The sequence below is a fragment of the Zea mays genome, chromosome 4, assembly GCF_902167145.1.
Source record: "Zea mays cultivar B73 chromosome 4, Zm-B73-REFERENCE-NAM-5.0, whole genome shotgun sequence".
NCBI classification, from domain to species: Eukaryota; Viridiplantae; Streptophyta; class Magnoliopsida; order Poales; family Poaceae; genus Zea; species Zea mays.
The window spans coordinates 189,319,412-189,341,151 of NC_050099.1; the positions used below are offsets into that span (position 1 = coordinate 189,319,412).

Below are 21,740 nucleotides of genomic sequence, written 5' to 3' on the forward strand. Positions count from 1 at the left end.
AAGAACAGCCCACGTCCTAAACCAATGCGTCGCCCTAAAGAGTACCTGCAAGTATGTTAACATGGGTTTTTTTTGTCAAAAACTAAATTATTCCTACTTATCCAGATAGCCCAGCATATAGCAGCAACACCTGAAATAATCAAATGTTTAGTTTTCGAAGGCATCCCAAAAAGCCAATTCCCAAAAGCGTGTCTAACTGATCTCGGTTGATTGAAACCCAAACTCCAAAAAACTAACCTCCATATGAACTGAGCATAGTGACAAGCAAAAAACAAGTGTTGAATCGATTCATCCGAGTGACAAAAGGCACACTTTCTATCACCATGCCAATTACGCCTCAGAAGATTATCTTTTGTTAAAACCACCCCTCTAATTAAATACCACATAAATATTTTTATCTTCAAAGGTACCTTCAAAGACCAAAGAGTCTTATTATAAGTCACATGATTATTGTTAAGGAGTGCTCTATACATTGACCTGACCGAGAAAAGACCCGTCACAAATAAATCCCATTTGAACATATCATTTTCCCCACATAGCTCAACCTGAGCTACTCTGAGAACCAACAGATGCCATAACCTCAGGTTTTCACCCACCAATGCTCTTTGAAAATAAACATTAAGCGGAACCGAGAAGATAAGATTTTGTAGAGTTTAGGATCTAGATAGTGACAGATACTTACTATGACGACTTGGCCAATTTGATATTCACGTTGATTTTAGACTCTTTTTACCAAGCGGTTCTCACAAAAACGGGCTAAAAAGCTAGACGTTTGACAGTCCGGAGCAACTTCTAGCGGTTAGAAAAAGTTGAAACAAATAGGCCCATAAGATAAGATAGTTCTCCTAGCTAAGCTTCAAGCTTGTATACATAATAACGGCAACATGCATGTGCGGCAAAGACGCTATGCATGTATAGTTGGAGATACTACATGCGTCGTCGTATCTAAATAACAATGTTCCCATGAGCGCATATATGCATGCATGCTGCCCTAGCTAGACTACAGTGCTGCATATGCTTTTACAAAGTTGAGTTCAGCAGTAGACTTTCCAACCAACTCTGTCTCGCGCCCTAGTTGTTGGTGGTGTGAAACGCGTGATTCCTTTCGTCGTTTTGCTTTCTAGTTTCAACTCAAAGTCCAACTGATATATGAGCTAGCAGTAGCCAAGCAGGTCTCAGCGAGGTTTTCTGCTATAAATAAGGCATCGTCCAGGCAAACAATTAATAGGGCAAAGCAAATCAAGGACGCTCTGCACGTACTATTCATCTTCCATTGTTGCTTTGCTTTGCTTTGCTTACCGGCAACCATGGCCAGCACTCGTGCAGCAGCAACTCTCCTTTTGCTCCTCGCGCTCGCCGGCACCTCGTCGGCGCAGCTGTCCACGGGCTTCTACTCCTACTCGTGCCCCGGCGTGTACGGCGCCGTCAAGTCGGTGATGCAGTCCGCCATCGCCAGGGAGAAGCGCATGGGGGCCTCCATCCTCCGCCTCTTCTTCCACGACTGCTTCGTCCAGGTACGACGTGCAATTTATACAGGCAGGGCTGCTGCTTAATTGATTTGTACGTGATCCATCACCCGTACGCGTACGTGCCATCTATACAGGGCTGCGACGCGTCGCTGCTGCTGGACGACACGCCCAGCTTCCAGGGCGAGAAGATGGCCAACCCTAACAACGGCTCCGTCAGGGGATTCGAGGTCATCGACGCCGTCAAGTCCGCCGTCGAAAAGCTGTGCCCCGGCGTCGTCTCCTGCGCCGACATCCTCGCCATCGCCGCCAGGGACAGCGTCGTCATCGTGAGTACCACTATATATACTAGTGCTTGCATATATATGCAGCTCTCTCTCTCTCCATTATTGATATCAACTGATGGATGACGCTGATCTATCCATTCCATGCATGTATGCAGCTGGGTGGTCCGACCTGGGACGTGAAGGTCGGGCGGCGGGACTCCACGACGGCGAGCTTCAGCGGCGCCAACAACAACATCCCGCCGCCGACGTCGGGCCTCGCCAACCTCACGTCGCTCTTCGCCGCGCAGGGACTTTCTCAGAAGGACATGGTCGCGCTCTCTGGTACGTTACACATTATTACTACTTCTATTATTATATTCATAAAATTCCTAAAACCATTAACTATCTTACTACTACTACCGTGTATGTGTGCTTAATTGAAAACGAAGGAGAATAAAGCGCCACTCCGATCCACACAAGCTTTATTTAGACCTTTTATTATTAGTAGCTAGCTAGCTGGTAGACACTTCACCGACAGGATTGACAGCTCAGTAACAAATTAAGAAGAACAGTACTAAGTACTAGGCATATACATGGAGACTGAAAAACTTGAAAAGAAGTTTTTTGTTGCAAAAGGTTTTTTTTTATATATTCCATGCATGCATGTTTTTAATGTTGCCGACTACTTCAACAACCAACTTCGCCATCACATCAGATATATATCGATTATTTTAACTCCATGGAATAACGAAAAGCAATAAAGTCGACATCTTTCCCAGCTATTAATTAACTCCATGACACACACACACACAGGTGCTCACACCATCGGGCAGGCACGCTGCACCAACTTCAGAGCCCACATCTACAACGACACCGACATCGACGCTGCCTTCGCGAGAACGAGGCAGTCAGGCTGCCCAAGCACCTCAGGCGCCGGCGGCGACAACAACCTGGCGCCATTGGACCTCCAGACCCCTACCGTCTTCGAGAACAACTACTACAGGAACCTCCTCGCCAAGAAGGGGCTCCTGCACTCCGACCAGGAGCTCTTCAATGGCGGAGCCACCGACGCGCTGGTCCAGTCCTACGTCGGGAGCCAGAGCGCGTTCTTCGCGGATTTCGTGGCGGGCATGATCAAGATGGGCGACATCACACCGCTGACCGGCTCCAACAACGGACAGATAAGGAAGAACTGCAGAAGAGTCAATTAGCAGATAGCTAGCTAGGGTCACTAATTAAGACCCATGCATGGCTGTTGAACTGCAAGCTAAGTAAACACTATGTGAGATCGTCGCGTTGATGTGCTCACATGTCGTCTTTTTATTTGGGTGAAGGATGGATGCATGTATCAGATCACTTGTTGTTTAATTAATGCCATTTCAGTCTTTGTCCAATATACTTTAATCTGCATGAGAAAAAAGGAGAATAAGTACTAGCCAGCGTGTGAAGTGTATATATGCGCAGCGCAACAAGTAGAATATGAAGAGTTTCAAACATCCAAACTCATATAATAAACGCATATCTTTACGAAAAGTTTCAAACATCCAAACGCGCGCTACTACACACATACTGAAAAATAACTCAGAGCTGTCAAAGTTAGACATGTGATAATCGGCTTCAAATGCAAAAAAAATTTAAATAAAGCGTCACTTGGAGAGGAAGCTTAGCCATATAGCATCTTATAAAGCTAGAGTTGTCACTTGAATAATATAATGCTAGAGCCTACGACTAGACAGCTTTAGTTGTGCCTAACCATAGCATCCGATCTCTGTAGTTCGTTGACAAGAATGATTGGATCTCTCACCATTTTGTTCTGCTTACTCTAGCGGTTCAGCATATGTTTATTGCTTAGTATTCCAACGTGTTGTTGATTCGTCCTGCTGGTGTAGCTAGCTAGGATCGAGTGCAGAGCAAGTTTTCCACCCGAGGGGTACATGTATGCTTGGAACAACATATGATTGGAAAAGTTCGCGTCGACGCACTGGGTCCGGTTCGTTGGACTTATTCTGCTGCCATTGTCGGTTTCAAACTGCAAATACTATGCCTTTATTTACTCAAATAATTCCTAATTAATTTACAGATATAATGTAGCAATTATCATCTTCTGTTGTTGATTTATCCTCATGTGATAGCAATTGCCCTCCAAACCGATCGAGCTGCTTCTAGAAATTTTTTTGTGAAGCTAGGTGGTTTTCACTGTTTAGCTATATATATATAAATGCTCCTGTATTTAGATGTTGTTTAGAATGGCTCCAAGTTCTAGCTCTAGTGCAGATATGTAGTTTGTAATATCAATTTAATTAGTTTTAAAAATATTTTTCATCTAAATAATAATTAAAATGATTTTTCTAAATATTTTCTAAAGGCTTATAGCTCTAGTTTCACGATTTTCTGGAGCACTTAATGACCTACTCCACAAAATTTTCTGGAGCTGAAACTATACCAAACATGACTTTGGAGGCGGCTCTATTTTCAAACCGTCTTTAGAAACCGATTTGTAAAGTTGCATCTAAAATTAGAAGTTGTACAAAATTTGAGATTTTCAAACGATGTCCAACAAAAAACGATCAAACCCGAAGTTCTTATATTTAAAATTAAATTTGAATTTCTTATAATTTAAATTTTACCTTTTAAACAATCTATGTGGAGAAATGACCAAAACAAAAGTCGTAGATCTTAAAAAAATAGATAACTTTATAACTAGAAACTTTTTTTATTTAAAATCATATATGCACAAAAATATATATTTAAATTTTATCACATTTGAAATTCAAAATTTTCAAATGACCTCAGTTAGAGAAATGATGGAAACAAAATCTCATAAAGCTATGCCATTTTGTACTAGCTCATAACTTTTTTATTTGAAATTATCAATGCATGTAAAATCACGTTTTCATCGAATTTCTCATGCTTGAAATTTAATATTTTTAAATGACTTCGGGTGAAGAAACGATAAAACCAAAAGTTGTATATCTCGAGAAGTTATACATTTTGTAGTTGTAAACTTTTTTTTATTGATATTCATTTAGGCCGTAAAAACTTATTTTAAAGCCAAACAAAGATAAATAAATGAGAAGTACAAATATCCTATTTATTTGAACACAAGTAGTAGGTAAGTTTTCACTGCTGATAGTTTGCAACAACTATAGACCACTAGAAAGTGTGACTTGTATAGATTGCTAGCAAATAGTATACCTTGTAGGTCTGAGGCATGCATGTATAATGTATTGGTCTCCAATCCACCGAACACCCAACAATTGCGGTGGAGTAAAGTCGTCACTTCCGGCACTTAGCATTGAATTCATTTGACTGTAACACTATATAACTAACTACTTTCAGTCATTATCAGTCATAACCTACTGTCCGCTCTTTGTTGTATCTGGAAAAACGCGCCTCCGAACCTGCAAAAGTTTTCTTTACAAAAATCTTCGTTATTAGTTTGTTTATTTGTTAAAGCTAGGGAGAGCGAGGTGTTCGTTCAGAAGATAAAAAAAACTCTCTTTTTTAATGGGAGGGGTGCCAAATTCAAGCAGCTAGCTGTATCTGTACGGGCGCGCAAAAACCACACACGACGACCGCCGCCGCCAGTCCAATTTGCCAGCAGTGTGGCAATAAGCTAGGTGATATAGCATTTGCATGCAATGAGCTAGTGTCTTCGTCAACGAAAAACAGCCTCTTGGACAAGATACTGGAGTACTTTTTAGTCACATATTACTTGAATTTTCCACACATGTGAACACCATCTAGAACTGGAATCATAAAGTCTGTTCAAACTTGATTTAATCCGTACCGGTTTCTACTGTTTTTACAGTGTTTTATCTCTCTATAGATTACAGCTACAGCAGTCCGAACAACTGGCCTTAATCCGAAGCGAACATTCTATAATGCACAAGTGAGAAGTGGATAGACGGCGGCTCTAATTACCCTACTGAATTATAGGGTCAAACGACATATGCAATATATGCAGCAGTCTTAATACTAGCTAGCTAGCTATGCATGTGAGATGGGATGTTTGTTTTTCTTCTTCCCTGTGGCGTTATATGTTGACACTTATGGTTTGTTGATTCTTCTCTGCTGCTACAAGGCAACAATGAACGGAGTCATATGATTGGGCCGGGTGACGAAAAGGCCTTGGGTTCGGTATCTCTCCAATCTGATGCGAAATTCTCTCAAGTGCAGTGCTAGCGTTTGCTGTTTTCTCCTGTCCGAGATCCACCGTATCTTAATTAATGAAGGTGCTCATGCTCTCTCTTGTCAAAGAAATTAATAAACAGCTCATTCGTAGGCTTGTCTTGTGTTTTCTCCCAGCATGCATGTATATATACTTAGCTAGCTTGTTCGGTGGCGACCCACTGCACCTACTTTAATTTCTTTAGAATGCTAGCTCTTAGAACGAAGTGCCTAAATCGAATGTCTACTGCAAATCAAGTTCATATGTAGGTCGTCATCATCCCATGCATATACATTGGCTCGAACTTGCTAAGTCATCATCCCATGCATATATATCGACTGCCCATTGCTTTTTAGCTGGCAAGCAACCTGTTTTTCATTTGACAAAAGCGAACACAAGTAACTAGCCACACCAAACCCACTCAGCCTAGATTAGAATCTGCATGCCTACGGATCGAGCAGCTGCAGCTCCATCGTCCATCTTCTTTCTCTTTGACGACGCAACTAGCTATAGCAGCTAGCCGACAGTGTAATGCATGCATTATATTATTGGTCAATAACGACAGGAGAAGTAGAAGAGTAAATTGGTCACCTGATGCCTACCCACGAACTAATTGGTGATCAACACCAAATCTCTCTCACCACATCAGCGACATTCCATCTGTCTAGCTAGCAATATAATTTCCCCTGATGAGAAAATGGAAACTAAAGCATGTCCACTCCCAAGCCTTTCAGTACCTATAGAATAAGAGAGAATGTGCATTCAACTTTTCCTTTTTATTTTGGTCTAGCTAGGTTGGCATCATCCAACACACACATTGAAAAAATGTCGCATATCCCTTTCGAGTTTCAACAATTCTAGTACTATACCATCAGTGCACGCAAACATGTAGCTACCATTCTGGTTCCCAAAAGCAACTTTGAGTCAAACTGAGCTGCCTCCTTTTCCGGCACAAACATATAACACATTAACAGCTCTCGAATTTATGAGATGCCTTCTTTGTTTGTTAACGCTGTTGTTCCTAGGAAGAAGATGATGGTATTTATGAAAATGACACAGAATATCTGGTATCCCTCCTCGACTTCTCGATCACTGATCGAGTTCTCCAACACATCCGCTTGACTTGGTTAATTAACCACCGTCTTAACTCGGCCAACACGGTCTATTTCTTGATGTATTTTTGCACTTGTCGATGTCCTTAGATGTCACCCACCACGGTTATTCCTTCGGCCTCACTAATCCCTGACAATCCATTGGCACGGACCCGTTTGACCTTCATCTTCACTGTGGACCACCGCTTCTACACTCCACACACCCATGCACCACAAGCCAAGAGATATAAAATGTTAGGTATCCATCCACAACGTGTGCCACTGCTGGTACTCGACTGCTCGACCACTAAGTCCTCAGGCGGATCCGTTTGACTTAGTTAACCACCATGTTTTAACTAGGTTAGTTACTTCTTTGTATACTCACTATACCACAACCTAGCAATAACGACTTACTTACAGTCGGTATAAACCGTTATAGCAACATACTATCAGTCGCTATAGAGTTATACCGACTAACACTTTCTGACGCTGTAAGTGGCGTCGGCATAAACCTATAGCGACAGACATGTTTATACCGACGAACGGTTAGACGTTAAAAAGATATACCGACTAACATATTTATCCCGACGGACAGTCTGTTAGAACTTATACCGACACACTGTCTGATGCGATATATGCATTTTTACCGACTAACAATCAAACGCTACTAGAACTTATACCGACACACTGTCTGATGCGATATATGTATTTTTACCGACTACCAATCAAACGCTACGGCTATATGAGCCTAAAAAATATATTACTAGCCATTTCCAATTATCATCAACATCAGATAATAATTGCACTGCATTCATACATAGCAATTGTACTGCATTCATACATAGCTCATGTTGACATAGCTCATGTTTTCATTCATGACAATAACAATTGTACTACATTCATACATAAAGTTCACAAGTTTGCTTTTGTTGTAATAAAGATCAAAATAAGCAGCAACAACACTAAGTTTGGCTTGTGAAAGCTCAGAGATACTAGCTAATACAACCACATGTTGGTTTCACAATTTTTAAGTTCACTTGCAAATTTCTCTTTTGGAGAAAATACAAAACAAAATATGTAGCTGCATCCATCCAAAAGAACTTTTGATCTTTCTTCTTGTAGCATCCATAGGCACCACCGCAATCTGCGTGCTATTGTCATCATGGAGTAAACAAGTGACTTACTACCTCTAGGACCTCCCTCCTGACAAAATTAAAACCCAAATCATTAGTAGACTACTTAGAAATCCATTCCAAAATAAACTATAGAATAGATACCACCATTGCTCCATGATTAAGCTAAATATACAATAGTTGAACGCAACAGAACTGCATGATCACAACACCTTGCTGCTGCTTATTGAGCTGCATGAATTTTAGAGAGCAGCTACTCTAATTCCTGCAGAAACTTAAGCAAAAATAATGTAGCTGGACACATTCCTGCTGAATTTGGGAACTTAAGGAGCATCATGGAGATGTAAACACCTTCTAACTAGTACCAGCCACATACCTACTAAAATCAAGAATATCTACTGAAATCAGCCACATAGCCAGAAGCAGTCATAACCAAGAATATCTACTGAAATTAGTGGTAGATACCACAAAATAGAATTGTGGTACAATGTCAATCATATATATACCTGTAGCACTCTGGGATGATTTTGATGTCTTGCTCACCTTTAGCTATATAATCATAGAAACCATTAGTTAGAAAATATGCAATCACCATATATGAAAAAACAACAAAGAGATAGCTTATTACTCTCTTGTACGGCCATGCGATCGACATTCGATCAGCATCACCCATCTCCTCCAAATAACCATATGGGCGAGGTAGAAGGGCATCCCTTTTCAGCACAACATTCACAACAACCTCACAATATTGCTTTCCTAGAGCAACTCCTCCTAGCACTGAGCTTGGATTAGTTGAAATAATTGTTCCCTTAGCCACAGGATGATCTCTCAATATGGCATATAAGATCACATCCTTTCCAATCTCAAGCAAACAATGAAATTATAAGAATATAATAAATGTACAGAACCACTAGCAAATGAGAATTAGAAACTTTGAAGGATGGATGAAAAACTTACAAGTTCAGTGTGAAGAGGCAGACTTGCTGGGATAGCTCTAGTGTTGCCTTGACAGGGCTGCACTACTGGGGTTGTATTGGTCGTCTTGCTAGAGGGCTGCATTGTTGGGGTACCATTGATAGGGTTGCCTTTAGATGGATGTACTGCAGGGGTAACACTAACATGATTGCTGCCAAGCAAGTTTTCACCCTCATCAGAGATTTCATCCTCCACATAAGCTTCATCTTCATGAAACTGAGCAATATTATGTGTTTGATCAATATGTTGTCCAGACCTCGTGTCCTAAAATAAATATGAGGGTAATAAGTAATAAATATTCCGTAGATTTCAAAATGACTCTAAGATGTTCAGCTACTTTACCGGATGGTGTCGTGTATTAGAACCATCATGCGAGATGATTTCCACATCTCTCATTTCATGAGCCATCCTTTGCTCCTGCATTTTCTCCTCCATTTCTGCTATGCGTTGTTCTAGAGCAGCTTTCTCACGTTCAGCCTTTTTGTGGGCTAGGACTTCCATTTGGAGTCTTGTGGGTGTGTAACTTCTCAAGCCCGGGGTACCAATATCTTGGGGAGTTGGTCCTAGACCCAAAACTCGGACACGTCCTCTTGGCTCTTTCTCTCCACAAACAGCAGCAAAAGCATCACCTTCTTGAATTGTTCTTTCCTTCAACTCTGGATGGGCCTCAACATATTCTTTAAGTTTGTGGCACTCATGACTCTTAAGTCCAATTATTTTCCTCTCATTAACATGTACATTATGTCGTATATCAGCTGCATAACCATCAGGAAACTTCACCCCTTTTAGTACTTGGCAAAATAATTTCCTCTCGGCAGGACTCATTGAGTAAGGTGTTGGTGGTAAATAAAGTTGGTCTTCTACTTCAATAGGGTGAAGATCACTTCTAATACCTAGGGCCTGAAGGTCCAACCGAGAATTCAAGTTATCCTTTGATTTCCCATCTGTGCCCAGGAATGTATTAATTAAGCTTTCACTCACATTTTTCCCTATGTGCATGATGTCAAAATTATGTCTCAGCAATAAATCTTTCCAGTATGGTAGTTGAAACCAAATAGATCTCCTTTTGAGAATGAGTAATGGTTCCCCTTTCTTGCGTCTCTTGTTTGCCGGTTTCTTTCTAGATGGATCCTTGCCAAAAGTTTGATTAAGATCTTTAGTGCACTCTAAAATTTGTTCTCCAGAAAGCGGAGTAGGTGCTGGCCTAAACTCAGTTTTACCAAATCTATCAATGTCAAACCTAAATGGATGGTCATCAAGCAAGAATCTACGATGATCCATATAGCAATTCTTGCTGCCATTACTAAGTCTAAGTGAACAAGCGTGGTAGTTGCAATCAGGACATGCTGCTTCACCAGATGTGACAGATCCAGATGTGTATCCTAGACCTGGGAAATCAGTAATAGTCCATAATAGTGCAGCTCGCAACTTGAAGAATTCACCCTTTGAAGCATCATAAGTTCTAGCTCCATTGACGAACATATCTAGCAGATCATCAACAAGGGGTTGAAAATAGACATCCATGTCACTACCAGGTCCATTTCGACCAGGAATCAACAAAGAAAGGATGAAATTTGATTGCTTCATGCACATTGAAGGTGGAAAGTTGTACGGAATACAAATACCAGGCCAAACACTATAGCTAACATTCATGGACCTAAATGGATTAAAGCCATCAGTTGCAAATGCAAGGCGAATATTACGGCTATCTGCAGCAAACTCTGGATGTTTGTTGTCAAAGTCCTGCCATAGGGGTGAATCTACTGGATGTCTAAGTAAACCATCTTTTTTTCGACCTTCAGCATGCCATCGTGTTAGATTTGCTATTTTGGAGGTCAAAAATAACCTTTGGAGCATTTTCTTTATTGGGAAGTATCGAAGAACCTTCTTTGGAACCTTATACACATGTTTCCCATCTAGACTCTTCTTTATTGATTTCCATCGTGAAACCTTACATTTTGGACATGAATTCAGATCTAAATTCTCCTTCCAATAGAGAATGCAATCATTTTCGCATGAATGAATACTTATATACCCAATTCCTATGGTTTTCACCAATTTCTTAGCTTCATAAAAATTTTTCGGGAGTGTTGAACCCTCAGGGAGTGCATCATTAAGTAAATCAAATAGTAAGTTAAAAGATCTATCAGTCCATCCTCCGAGGAGTTTGATGTGGAGTAATCTAATCAGGAAACGTAGCTGCGTATATTTCTTGCAGTTTGGATATAACTCTTTGCTATTTTCTGCAACCAACTTTTGAATAGCAACTAGCTCCTCACAGGGGTCAACAAAAGAGCTTGTATCCTCAAAATCTCCTCTATCATCTAAACCAGTAGCTAAGTCTCTAAGCAAATCAGAAATGTCATCATCTTCATTAGGTTCCTCCATAACCTCATTGTAATCATAGTTTCCATGATTCATAACAGAGCTAGTCTCCCCATGCAAGTTCCATATCGTGTACCCTTTTAGAAACCCATCGCATATTAAGTGCTCACGTATTTCACTTGCCTCTTTCCAAAACGAGTTAACACACTTTCTACAAGGGCATAAAATCTTGTTCCCTACAGCCGAATTTCTAAATGCAAAAGCCAAGAAGCTGTTTACACCTTGTAAATATGTCTTGCCGTGCCTACATGCATCATCATTTTCATTCTTAGGTCAAATTCCATTTAAGCTATAGATATCACATTTATATTTGTGTTATAATGGATTTGTACCTAGCATCATCATTGATCCATGTCTTATCCACCATGGTTTAGGACTACTTCTTAGAAATCAGCGACTGCAATCAAAGTTATAGAAAAATATATTTCAGGTTATCAACTCACAACTCCCTCCTTCCCCACTAATTTACATTTAAACATTGTAGCATAATCAGTGACTGCAATCATAATTTGAAGTTTTAAACATTGTAGACATAAAACTTGCCTGGGATCGGACGACAGTACCGTAGCCGCGCCGGCGCTTCTCCGCTTGACTCGTTCCAGTGCGGTCGGCCTCGCTCCAGTAGAAGTGGGGCGCCGGCTGGGGACGGATGTTGGCAGGGCGCGCAGTTATTGGAGGAGGCTCTAGCAGGGCGCGCGGCTGGGCGGATGAAGCTATCAGGGCGCGCGGCAGGGGACGATGGTTGACGTAGCAGGGCACGCGGCTGGGCCGGGGACGGGACGGCGGACTGCGCTCGCGTGGCTTGGGAGGAGACTGCGCGCGCGGCTGGCTGGGGACGGCGAACTTCACGCGCGGCTGGCTGGGGACGGCGGACTGCGCGCGTGGCTGCGTTGGGGACGGGAGCGCGCGGCCGGCCGGCTGGGGAGGAGCCGACGACGCGCGAAGTTGTTTGGGAGGAGAGTGCGCGCGGCCGGCCGGCTGGGGAGGTGACGGCGGTTGGCTGGGGAGGTGACGGCCGACCTGCTGGGGAGGTGACGGCGCGCGGCGGCTGGTTGTTTTGGCGACGGCTGCCCGGGAAGTAATAGGGTTTTGGGCTTTAGGCGCCAACAGGCTGGATAAATTGCAATGTTTTTTATGGCGACTGACAGCGCGATGCTATAGGTATGAATTGCCGACTGACAACGCGACACTATTCACATATAAATATAACGACTAACACTCAGTTGGAATTTAGACATATACCGACTCACCATCTGTGGCTATGTATACCGACTAACAATTTGATGCTAATTCTCTATTTATAGCGACGGTCGTCAGACACTAATTTGGTGTTGTGGTATAGTGACTTTTGTACGTGTCGCAGTCAGCCACCACAATTAGTCCTTCGGCTTCAACAGACCCTCAGTCCAAGCCTCGACATCTGTTCTCGACATCTGTTCTTTAGTGCTCTCAGTCCATTGGCACCAATCCACTTAACCTTCATCTTCATCGTCGATCACCACTTTTGTGCTCTACACACCCGTGCACCACAAGCCAAGAGATATGTTGCATATATAACTCAACACCCACGCTATAGTTAGTCTAGGAATTCAATCAAAGACGATCTAATAGTTTTTGGCGACTTGAAAAACTCAAGGGTTTTTAGAACTTCATTAAAAACTCTTCAAGATGCACATATGACTATTGTTATATTTTTTTATAGTGCAAAAAATATATAAATTGAGTGTAAAGATTTATAAATAGTCTACATATATATAGTTTTAAACACATCGCAACTGAACACATGCGTTGAGTAAAAAAACATATCATAAATTTCTAATTGCTGTATGCATTGCAACTCAAAATGAAATGAAGCGTTTGCTAATAATCCTATGTATCCTAGCTACCATGCTAAAACACACACGAAGTCCTTGTGTCCAGGCAACATGCATGTACACACTTCGTGAAGCTCGTCGTTGCATTATTGGCAAGGCAAGTGCTTTCACAGCAATTTAATTAACTTTGAAGCAAAATGTCCCTCATTGCATCGCATCTCGCTGGATGACACTTGACTGTTGGGCAGGCAGCTAGCATATAATCAATCAACCAGCTTGATTGGCGGAGGATCATCGGTTGCTTTTCAACTCAAAGTCCAACAAAGCAGCTTCATTCAATTAGTAGTAATATTATACATACAAAGTTGCTTATATATGCTAATTAACTACAAAAACCATGGCCGCTCGCATTGGGCTATAAATATCATCCATGCTCGCTCACCAGCTAGCCCATCTCATTCTACAGGGAAGACGAAAACACACTGCAGCTGGAGCAGCACTGATATCGACCATGGCTCCAGCAGCACCTGCATCTGCGACAAAATGCAGCAGCGGCATCGTCATCTCTGTGCTCTTGCCCCTCGCGCTGCTAATGGCGGCCGCCGGCACCTCGTCGGCGCAGCTGTCCACGGGCTTCTACTCTTCCTCGTGTCCCGGCGTGTACGACGCCGTCAAGTCGGTGGTGCAGTCCGCCGTCGCCAGCGAGCAGCGCATGGGCGCCTCCATCGTCCGCCTCTTCTTCCACGACTGCTTCGTCCAGGTACGTTATTACGTGTATGGTGGTGTGGATCGATCGACCATGTAGGTATGCACGCATGTTGTTGTGCTGCTTGATCTGTGACTGTGATCCGCGTGCATGTAATGTATGTATGTATATATAGGGCTGCGACGCGTCGCTGCTGCTGGACGACACGCCTAGCTTCCAGGGAGAGAAGATGGCCAACCCTAACAACGGCTCCGTGAGGGGATTCGAGGTCATCGACGCCGTCAAGTCCGCCGTCGAGAAGGTGTGCCCCGGCGTCGTCTCCTGCGCCGACATCCTCGCCATCGCCGCCAGGGACAGCGTCGTCATCGTGAGTACTGCTGAGGTTCTGTGTCAACAAGAGTGACGGATGAATGCTGATGCTGGTCTATCCACATGCAGCTGGGTGGTCCGACCTGGGACGTGAAGGTCGGGCGGCGGGACTCCACGACGGCGAGCTTCAGCGGCGCCAACAACAACATCCCGCCGCCGACGTCGGGCCTCGCCAACCTCACGTCGCTCTTCGCCGCCCAAGGCCTCTCCCAAAAGGACATGGTCGCGCTCTCCGGTGCGTACTATTATTCTCATATGCACGTTCTACAAATTAAAAAAACTACGTATTCTTTAGTTAATTTAATTTCTCATATATATATATATATATATATATATATATATATATCGTTATATTACAAGGAGGCAGGCATATATACAAGAATATAGCAACAGCTACCCTTTCCAGCTGAAAGATGGAGCTTAAATAATGTACCTTTACCAAAGTGACCTTAAATTTATAAAGATGGAAGCCTAATAATAATTTGATAGCTCCGTTTTGACGACGTGGAAGAACAAATTTTACACGCACACTACACAAATTAAATGATTAGTGTTTGCCCATGTGTGTTCTTCGTATCACTACTAGACAAATATGTTATAAATTGTCATCACATGAAAGTTGGGCCAAAACAGTTATATATGCGCGCTGTTAAAAAAGTTAAAAAAGATGACATTACCTCATATTGTCGGCAGGGATTTTCACTGGCGGTTTTATTACGTCATATTGTCGGCAGGGATTTCATCATATCGATTTTCACTGGCGGTTTTATTACGTCGACCGCCAGTGAAAATCGATTTTCACTGGCGGTCTTCAGTTACCCGCCTGTAAAAATGATGATTTTTACTGACCTCTAGCACTGACGGTTACGATAAACGCCACTAAAAATAGGTTTACGACCGTCAGTATAGATCTTCTCTGTACTAGTGACAGTTATATGCGCGCTGTTAAAAAAGTTAAAAGAGATGACATTACCTCATATTGTCGGCAGGGATTTCTTGTCGAAAATTCTTTGCCCAAAAGCTTCAACTTTATTCTAATTAATCCTGCCTCTAATAACAAGATAGCAACTTTACTGAACTTTCGACGGCTGCAGTGTCTCTTCCACCTAATATCTTAATTCGACGAAATACTAAAGCACATGCAGGTTAGGTACACACCATACATGTGTGGTTAGCTTAATTCATTCCAAGAATCAGATACCTTTATTTATATTCTCTCTTTTTTTTTACAAATTTATTTAGACAGCGAAAAACAAGACGACGCTTCAAAAAAGTTCATGTGCTAATTTAATTAAGCGGCAAATAGTTTTTAGATCATGCATGTTTCTCTCTTTTGTTTGTGTAACAATATGCATGCCTCTTCTATCAGGAGCTCACACCATCGGCCAAGCACGCTGCACCAACTTCAGAGCCCACGTGTACAACGACACCAACATCGACGGCAGCTTCGCAAGAACAAGGCAGTCAGGCTGCCCTAGATCCTCAGGCTCATCAGGCGACAACAACCTGGCGCCATTGGACCTTCAAACCCCGACCGTCTTCGAGAACAACTACTACAAGAACCTTGTCTGCAAGAAGGGGCTCCTGCACTCCGACCAGGAGCTCTTCAATGGCGGAGCCACCGACGCGCTGGTCCAGTCCTACGCCAGTGGCCAGAGCGAGTTCTTCTCGGACTTTGTGACGGGCATGGTGAAGATGGGTGACATCACTCCGTTAACTGGCTCCGGTGGGCAGATTAGGAAGAACTGCAGAAGGGTCAATTAATTAATAACCAACTAATAAGAAGGTCGGCCGGCGGTGCACACTATCTAACAGGGGGCTTGCTTTCAGTCGTTAATTAAGTTTGTAATCTTTCTACTTCGTCCACAAAATTGTGAGATCACATCATGCATGTTGTACCAGCCAACCAAGGTGTTGAGACGATGTTGTTCATCGTTTGAATAAGTAATCCATCATTTGTTCTTCTTCAGACAGCATTTTTTTTCTTGCACTCATTATTATACATATATGCTTTATTTTGCGTGAGAGAGATAAACGTTTTTTAGGTATGCAAAGGAGGAAAAAAAAAGATGATGAACACCCAATGGTCTTATCGATCGTATCATAGTTACTGTCTAACTAGTAGCCAACATGCGTGTATATACTCGGTAGCTAATAATTAAAGATGCTTTAAAGGATACCATGACATGATTGTTTTAAATTGTATTGCACGTGTCCTAAAATATATGTGATCAACAAAAAGCCTTTTTTCTAAGTTAAGATGTTCTAAAATGTAAGGGACGCCCTTACAATAAGGTTTTTTTTTCTTCTAAAATCTGGAAACTGTCTGCTAGTGATCGTTTTGAGGTTTAAACCATCAAACTATTTTAGAGTAGTGTATTATCTACCCTATCTATGATACTCCTTACGTTTTTTAATTTGTCACGTTTGAGTTAAAAAATAAACTAGCTATCTATAAATATTTGAGAACGGAGGAGGTATATGTCACCTGAGTCCTCGTTTGTTCGATCACCCGGCTATACATATTTGAGAACGGAAGATGTTCTAACACTACTGCTTGATCTGATTGATAATAATTACTTAGATTACTGATTAAATTCAACAACGTCGATATGTCCGAGTGGTTAAGGAGACAGACTTGAAATCTGTTGGGCTACGCCCGCGCAGGTTCGAACCCTGCTGTCGACGACGCTTTCTTTTGTTTTTTCCTTCAACACAAGATCACCCGTCGAAATTAACTTGGTCCGTTTGTATCCAATTACATTCTATTAAGCACGTATCGATTAAGTTAATTCAGATTTATACAAAATATATGTCTATACTATTATTACTAAATATCAGAGATATTTATATACTACATTTGTAATATAAAGGAGTGAGATGAAGCGTCATATAAGTTGTAAAGTATAAACAAATCTGTATATAGTTAGCTCTTCACGGTTAATTCTATTTTATACAAAATAGATGTCTATATTATTATTACTAAACTAGGTCCGTGCCCTTGCGTTGTCACGGAAGTTAAAAATTACTACTCCTCCATTCGTTAATATGTCTTTCGTTATCATAAATTTGAACTACTCGGCGCCAAATAAATAAAAACGGAGGTAGTACAAAACATAGATATGGAACAACAAACATCACTATAATATGCAAAATCCGTGTGGTAAAATATCACTGTAACACTAATATTATATTGACAATATAAATATATAATATTATTATAAATACGCTGACTCAGAATAAACTGGTATTGAACAAACATTTAACAACTATGTCAAAATATTTATTCATGAGTACCGACAAGTTAGCCAATTGCCTCTACCTACACTCTTCATATAGATAGCTCCACTCTTAGAGTATGGTCGTGTTGCAACAATCATTTGTGGCCACAGGCGCTGCAGCAGCATAAAAAGGTCTCATTCAGAATTACACATGCTAGGAAGAGCTGTGCATATCACATTACAACAGCTCTACTGCATATTATGAAAAAAATGAAGCAACCGAGAAATAGGTAATATCCATGTGGCGTAGAGGTGATGTCATATGAATCCATGCTAGGATGATTTCATCAAATGTACTAAGTGATGGAGCATATGCTTTAAAAGAGATGGTGCCTACTTTGACAATAATGTCCTCATATGTTGATAACAAGGACCGAATATTTTCATAATAAGTCTCCAGCCTTAACCTATAAAACAACAAAAGCAAGATGTGTCAGAAGTGGATTCTCACTCACTGATTTTCCTGATCTGCATAAACAACAAGCAATTGATGAAAAATATATGATCGAGTAGAGCTATGCAAACCATCATAATACATAGTTGAAGAAGCATCATCCTATACATAGTTGGAGTTGGGCAGCAGGATGAAGCTTTTCCCAGTTTTATAGAACAACATTACATGACATAAGTTAGAAAGAAAGGAACAAGAAACATTACCTGATTAGGATCTATCCAAGGTTTCCAGAGAATTGCCCATCAATGTACTCCTTGGTGTAGGCAAGCTGCACAGTAGAAAAAGAAGGCAACCATGAATTTTGTATGTCAATTAGTATCCAATTGATGATTAGCTATTCATCTAAATTGTATTCAATAGACGTTCACTCTATTAGTTCCACAGGCAAAATGTCAAATTAGTACCTGGAGAATCATATAGGACTCCACCTGTCGGGGACCATAATTAGGGGTACCCTCAAGACTCCTAATCTCAGCTGGTAACCCCCATCAGCACAAAGCTGCAAAGGCCTGATGGGTGCGATTAAGTCAAGGATCGGTCCACTCAAGGGACACGATCTCGCCTCGCCCGAGCCCAGCCTCGGGCAAGGGCAGCCGACCCCGGAGGATTTACGTCTCGCCCGAGGACCCCCTCCAGCAGCGAACACACCTTCGGCTCGCCCGAGGCCCAGTCTTCGCCAAGAAGCAACCTTGGCCAAGTCGCCACGCCGACCGACTGTATCGCAGGAGCGTTTAATGCAAAGGTGGCCTGACACCTTATCCTGACGCGCGCCCTTCAGTCGACAGAGCCGAAGTGACCGCAGTCACTTCGCCGCTTCACTGACCGGCCTGACAAGAGGACAGCGCCGCCTGCGCCACTTCGACTGTTGTGCCACTCGACAGAGTGAGGCTGACAGCAGCCAAGTCCGGCCTCTGGCGCCATAGGAAACTCCGCATCGCCCAAAGGGCTCGGACTCGGGCTCAGCCCCGGAAGACGACGAACTCCGCTTCGCCCGACCCCTGGGCTCGTACTCGGGCTCAGCCCCGGAAGACGACAAACTCCGCATCGCCCGACCCCAGGGCTTGGACTCGGGCTCGGCCCCAGAAGACGACGAACTCCGCATCGCCCGACCCCAGGGCTCGGACTCGGGCTCGACCCTAGAAGACGACAAACTCCGCTTTGCCCGACCCCAGGGCTCGGACTCGGGCTCGGCCCCGGAAGACGACGAACTCCGCTTCGCCCGACCCCAGGGCTCGGACTCGGGCTCAGCCCCGGAAGACGACGAACTCCGCATCGCCCGACCCCAGGGCTCGGACTCAGCCCTGGCCTCAGCCGACGGTCTCTGCCTCGCCCGACCCAGGGGCTCGGACTCGACCTCGGCCTCGGAAGACAGACTCGACCTCAACCTCGGAGGAGCCTCCACCTCGCCCAACCCAGGGCTCGGACCGACCACGTCACAGGAGGCACCATCATTACCCTACCCCAAGCTAACTCAGGCTACGGGGAACAAGACCGACGTCCCATCTAGCTCGCCCCGGTAAACAAGTAATGATGGCGCCCCGCATGCTCTATGATGACGGTGGCTCTCAGCCCCCTTACGGAAGCAAGGAGACGTCAGCAAGGACTCGGCAGCCCCGACAGCTGTCCTTCCGCCAGGCTCCAGCGCTCCTCCGACGGCCACGACACCACACGAACCGGGCGCCAAAACCTCTCTGGTTGCCACGATGGCATGTACTTAGGGCACTAGCTCTCCTCCGCTAGACACGTTAGCACACTGCTACACCCCCCATTGTACACCTGGATCCTCTCCTTACGCCTATAAAAGGAAGGTCCAGGGCCCTCTTACAGAGGGTTGGCCGCGCGGGGAAGGACGGGACGACGCTCACGTAAGCCTCTCGCTCCCTCCCACGTGGACGTTTGTAACCCCCTACTGCAAGCGCACCCGACCTGGGCGCGGGACAAACACGAAGGCCGCGGGTTTCCCCTTTTACGCCTGTCTCCCTCTGACTTTTCCCCCCCTTCGCGCTCCGTCTCGCGCCGACCCATCTGGGCTGGGGCACGCGGCGACAATTTACTCGTCGGCTCAGGGACCCCCCGGGTTCGAAACGTCGACAGTTGGCGCGCCAGGTAGGTTCCTGCTGCGTGTTGACGAACAGCTTCCCGTCAAGTCCAGATGGGCAGTCTCCAGCAACCTTTCCAGCCTAGGACGATGCTCCGTTTCGGGAGTCTTGAGTTCATGTCCCTCGACGGCAGCTACGACATGAAACTCCTTCTCCCGTCGCGCGACAGCGACAATGGCGGTCGACAACCCGCCCGCCGGTGGCGGAATCGACGACGTCTTCCCCACGTGGTGGAAGAACAACATTCGGGCTTGTCCCGTCCCCTCCCCCGCCGACGGAGGAGGAGGCGGGGCAACCAAGGCCAAGCAGGAGGCGGCACCTCGTCGGCTGTCGAGTGAGTCGACGGCGCCGGCGCCCCAACGTGGGGTACATCGGGAATCGACCTCGCGTCTGAGACGAAGACGAGCGTCGTCTCCCCGCGACACGCCAACTCCAAGCAAACGGACGACGCCAACATGCTCGCAAAGGACTTGCTGGGCGTCACCCTCGTACCTGAGACGACGGTGCAGTCTGCCCCTGACGTGACTTCGTCACCGCCCGTCGACCAAGAGGTACCGACCAATTCCCATCTCGTGCCTTTTGGATTCAGCCTCGACCCACCAAGCGACTTCGCTTTGGTGGACGCTCTCATAGAGGCGAGTCCAAACCCTCTGGGGTATCGTATGCGGTCACCCTGGGACCGGCTGACGACCGTCTCGACCTACGGGCCCTCGGGTTCCGAGGAAGATGACGAGCCCGACTTTAGTTGGGATTTCTCCGGACTTGGTAACCCCAGTGCCATGCGGGACCTTATGGCCGCATGCGACTACTGCCTTTCCGACTATTCCGACGGTAGCCGCAGCCTCGACGACGAGGACTGTGGCCCAAGTCGTGAATGTTTCCACGTCGATCTAGGGGGTCCCAACGAAGGCAACCATCTTGGTATGCTGGAGAACGGTGATCCCCCTAGGCCTGTGCCTCGCGTTGACATCCTTCGGGAGCTAGCTGTGGTCCCCGTCCCGGCGAGGGGTCATGACCCACAGCTCGAGCAAATCCGCGAGATGCAGGCCAGGCTCGACGAGGGAGCAGGAACACTTGAGCCGTTCCGCCAGGACATCGGGCAGGAATGGGCGGGCCAACCTCCGCCCGGAGAAGTGCGTCATCTACCCCAGGGCATCCAGCACCGCATCGCCGACGATGTCAGGGTAAGGCCGCCACCGGTTTCCAGTGGAGTCGGCCAAAACCTGGCTGCAGCGGCAATACTTCTCCGCACGATGCCGGAGCCATCAACCACCGAGGGGCGGCGTATCCAGGGAGAGCTCAAAAATCTCCTGGAGGATGCCGCGGTCCGAGGGCCGAAAGCTCTGCCTCCCGGAGGCAGGGGTACCCCTCGAAACATCGCGCCGCGACTTCCCGATTCATGCGGGAAGCCTCGGTCCACACCGGGCGCACGCGCAACACAGCGCCTGCGGCCCCGGGTCGCCTCGGCAACGAACACCCTCACCGCAACCGTCGAACCCACCTCGACGAGAGGGTGCGCCGAGGCTACCA

The 21,740-nt window shown here is 44.8% G+C and overlaps 2 protein-coding genes, 2 long non-coding RNA genes and 1 other non-coding gene across 5 annotated transcripts; 3 read left to right on the forward strand and 2 right to left on the reverse strand.

Moving 5' to 3' along the window:
* The first annotated feature begins 1,234 nt into the window (after window positions 1–1,234).
* LOC100192105 (Peroxidase 67) lies at window positions 1,235–3,124 on the forward strand. Its single transcript, NM_001137528.1, has 4 exons — window positions 1,235–1,514; window positions 1,604–1,795; window positions 1,909–2,074; window positions 2,546–3,124. Exons 1-4 carry the CDS (start codon window positions 1,308–1,310, stop codon window positions 2,941–2,943), a joined length of 963 nt encoding a protein of 320 aa, NP_001131000.1. The 5' UTR covers window positions 1,235–1,307; the 3' UTR covers window positions 2,944–3,124.
* A 5,026-nt stretch (window positions 3,125–8,150) lies between these two features.
* Window positions 8,151–11,875, reverse strand: LOC109946076 (uncharacterized). Its single transcript, XR_002269237.1, has 3 exons — window positions 11,820–11,875; window positions 8,634–8,670; window positions 8,151–8,197 (listed from the first exon to the last, which is right to left on the reverse strand). It is a non-coding gene; the product is annotated as an uncharacterized lncRNA (long non-coding RNA).
* A 1,879-nt stretch (window positions 11,876–13,754) lies between these two features.
* On the forward strand, window positions 13,755–16,343 carry LOC100285577 (uncharacterized). The gene is made up of 4 exons (NM_001372306.1): window positions 13,755–14,061; window positions 14,183–14,374; window positions 14,446–14,611; window positions 15,746–16,343. The coding sequence occupies exons 1-4, from the start codon at window positions 13,813–13,815 to the stop codon at window positions 16,138–16,140; spliced, it is 1,002 nt and encodes a 333-aa protein (NP_001359235.1). The 5' UTR covers window positions 13,755–13,812; the 3' UTR covers window positions 16,141–16,343.
* Window positions 16,344–16,982: 639 nt separating this feature from the next.
* TRNAS-UGA (transfer RNA serine (anticodon UGA)) lies at window positions 16,983–17,064 on the forward strand. The gene has a single exon. It is a non-coding gene; the product is annotated as a tRNA-Ser (tRNA).
* Window positions 17,065–17,615: 551 nt separating this feature from the next.
* LOC103654278 (uncharacterized) lies at window positions 17,616–18,588 on the reverse strand. Its single transcript, XR_565993.3, has 3 exons — window positions 18,516–18,588; window positions 18,315–18,379; window positions 17,616–18,064 (listed from the first exon to the last, which is right to left on the reverse strand). It is a non-coding gene; the product is annotated as an uncharacterized lncRNA (long non-coding RNA).
* Between the last annotated feature and the right edge of the window lie 3,152 nt (window positions 18,589–21,740).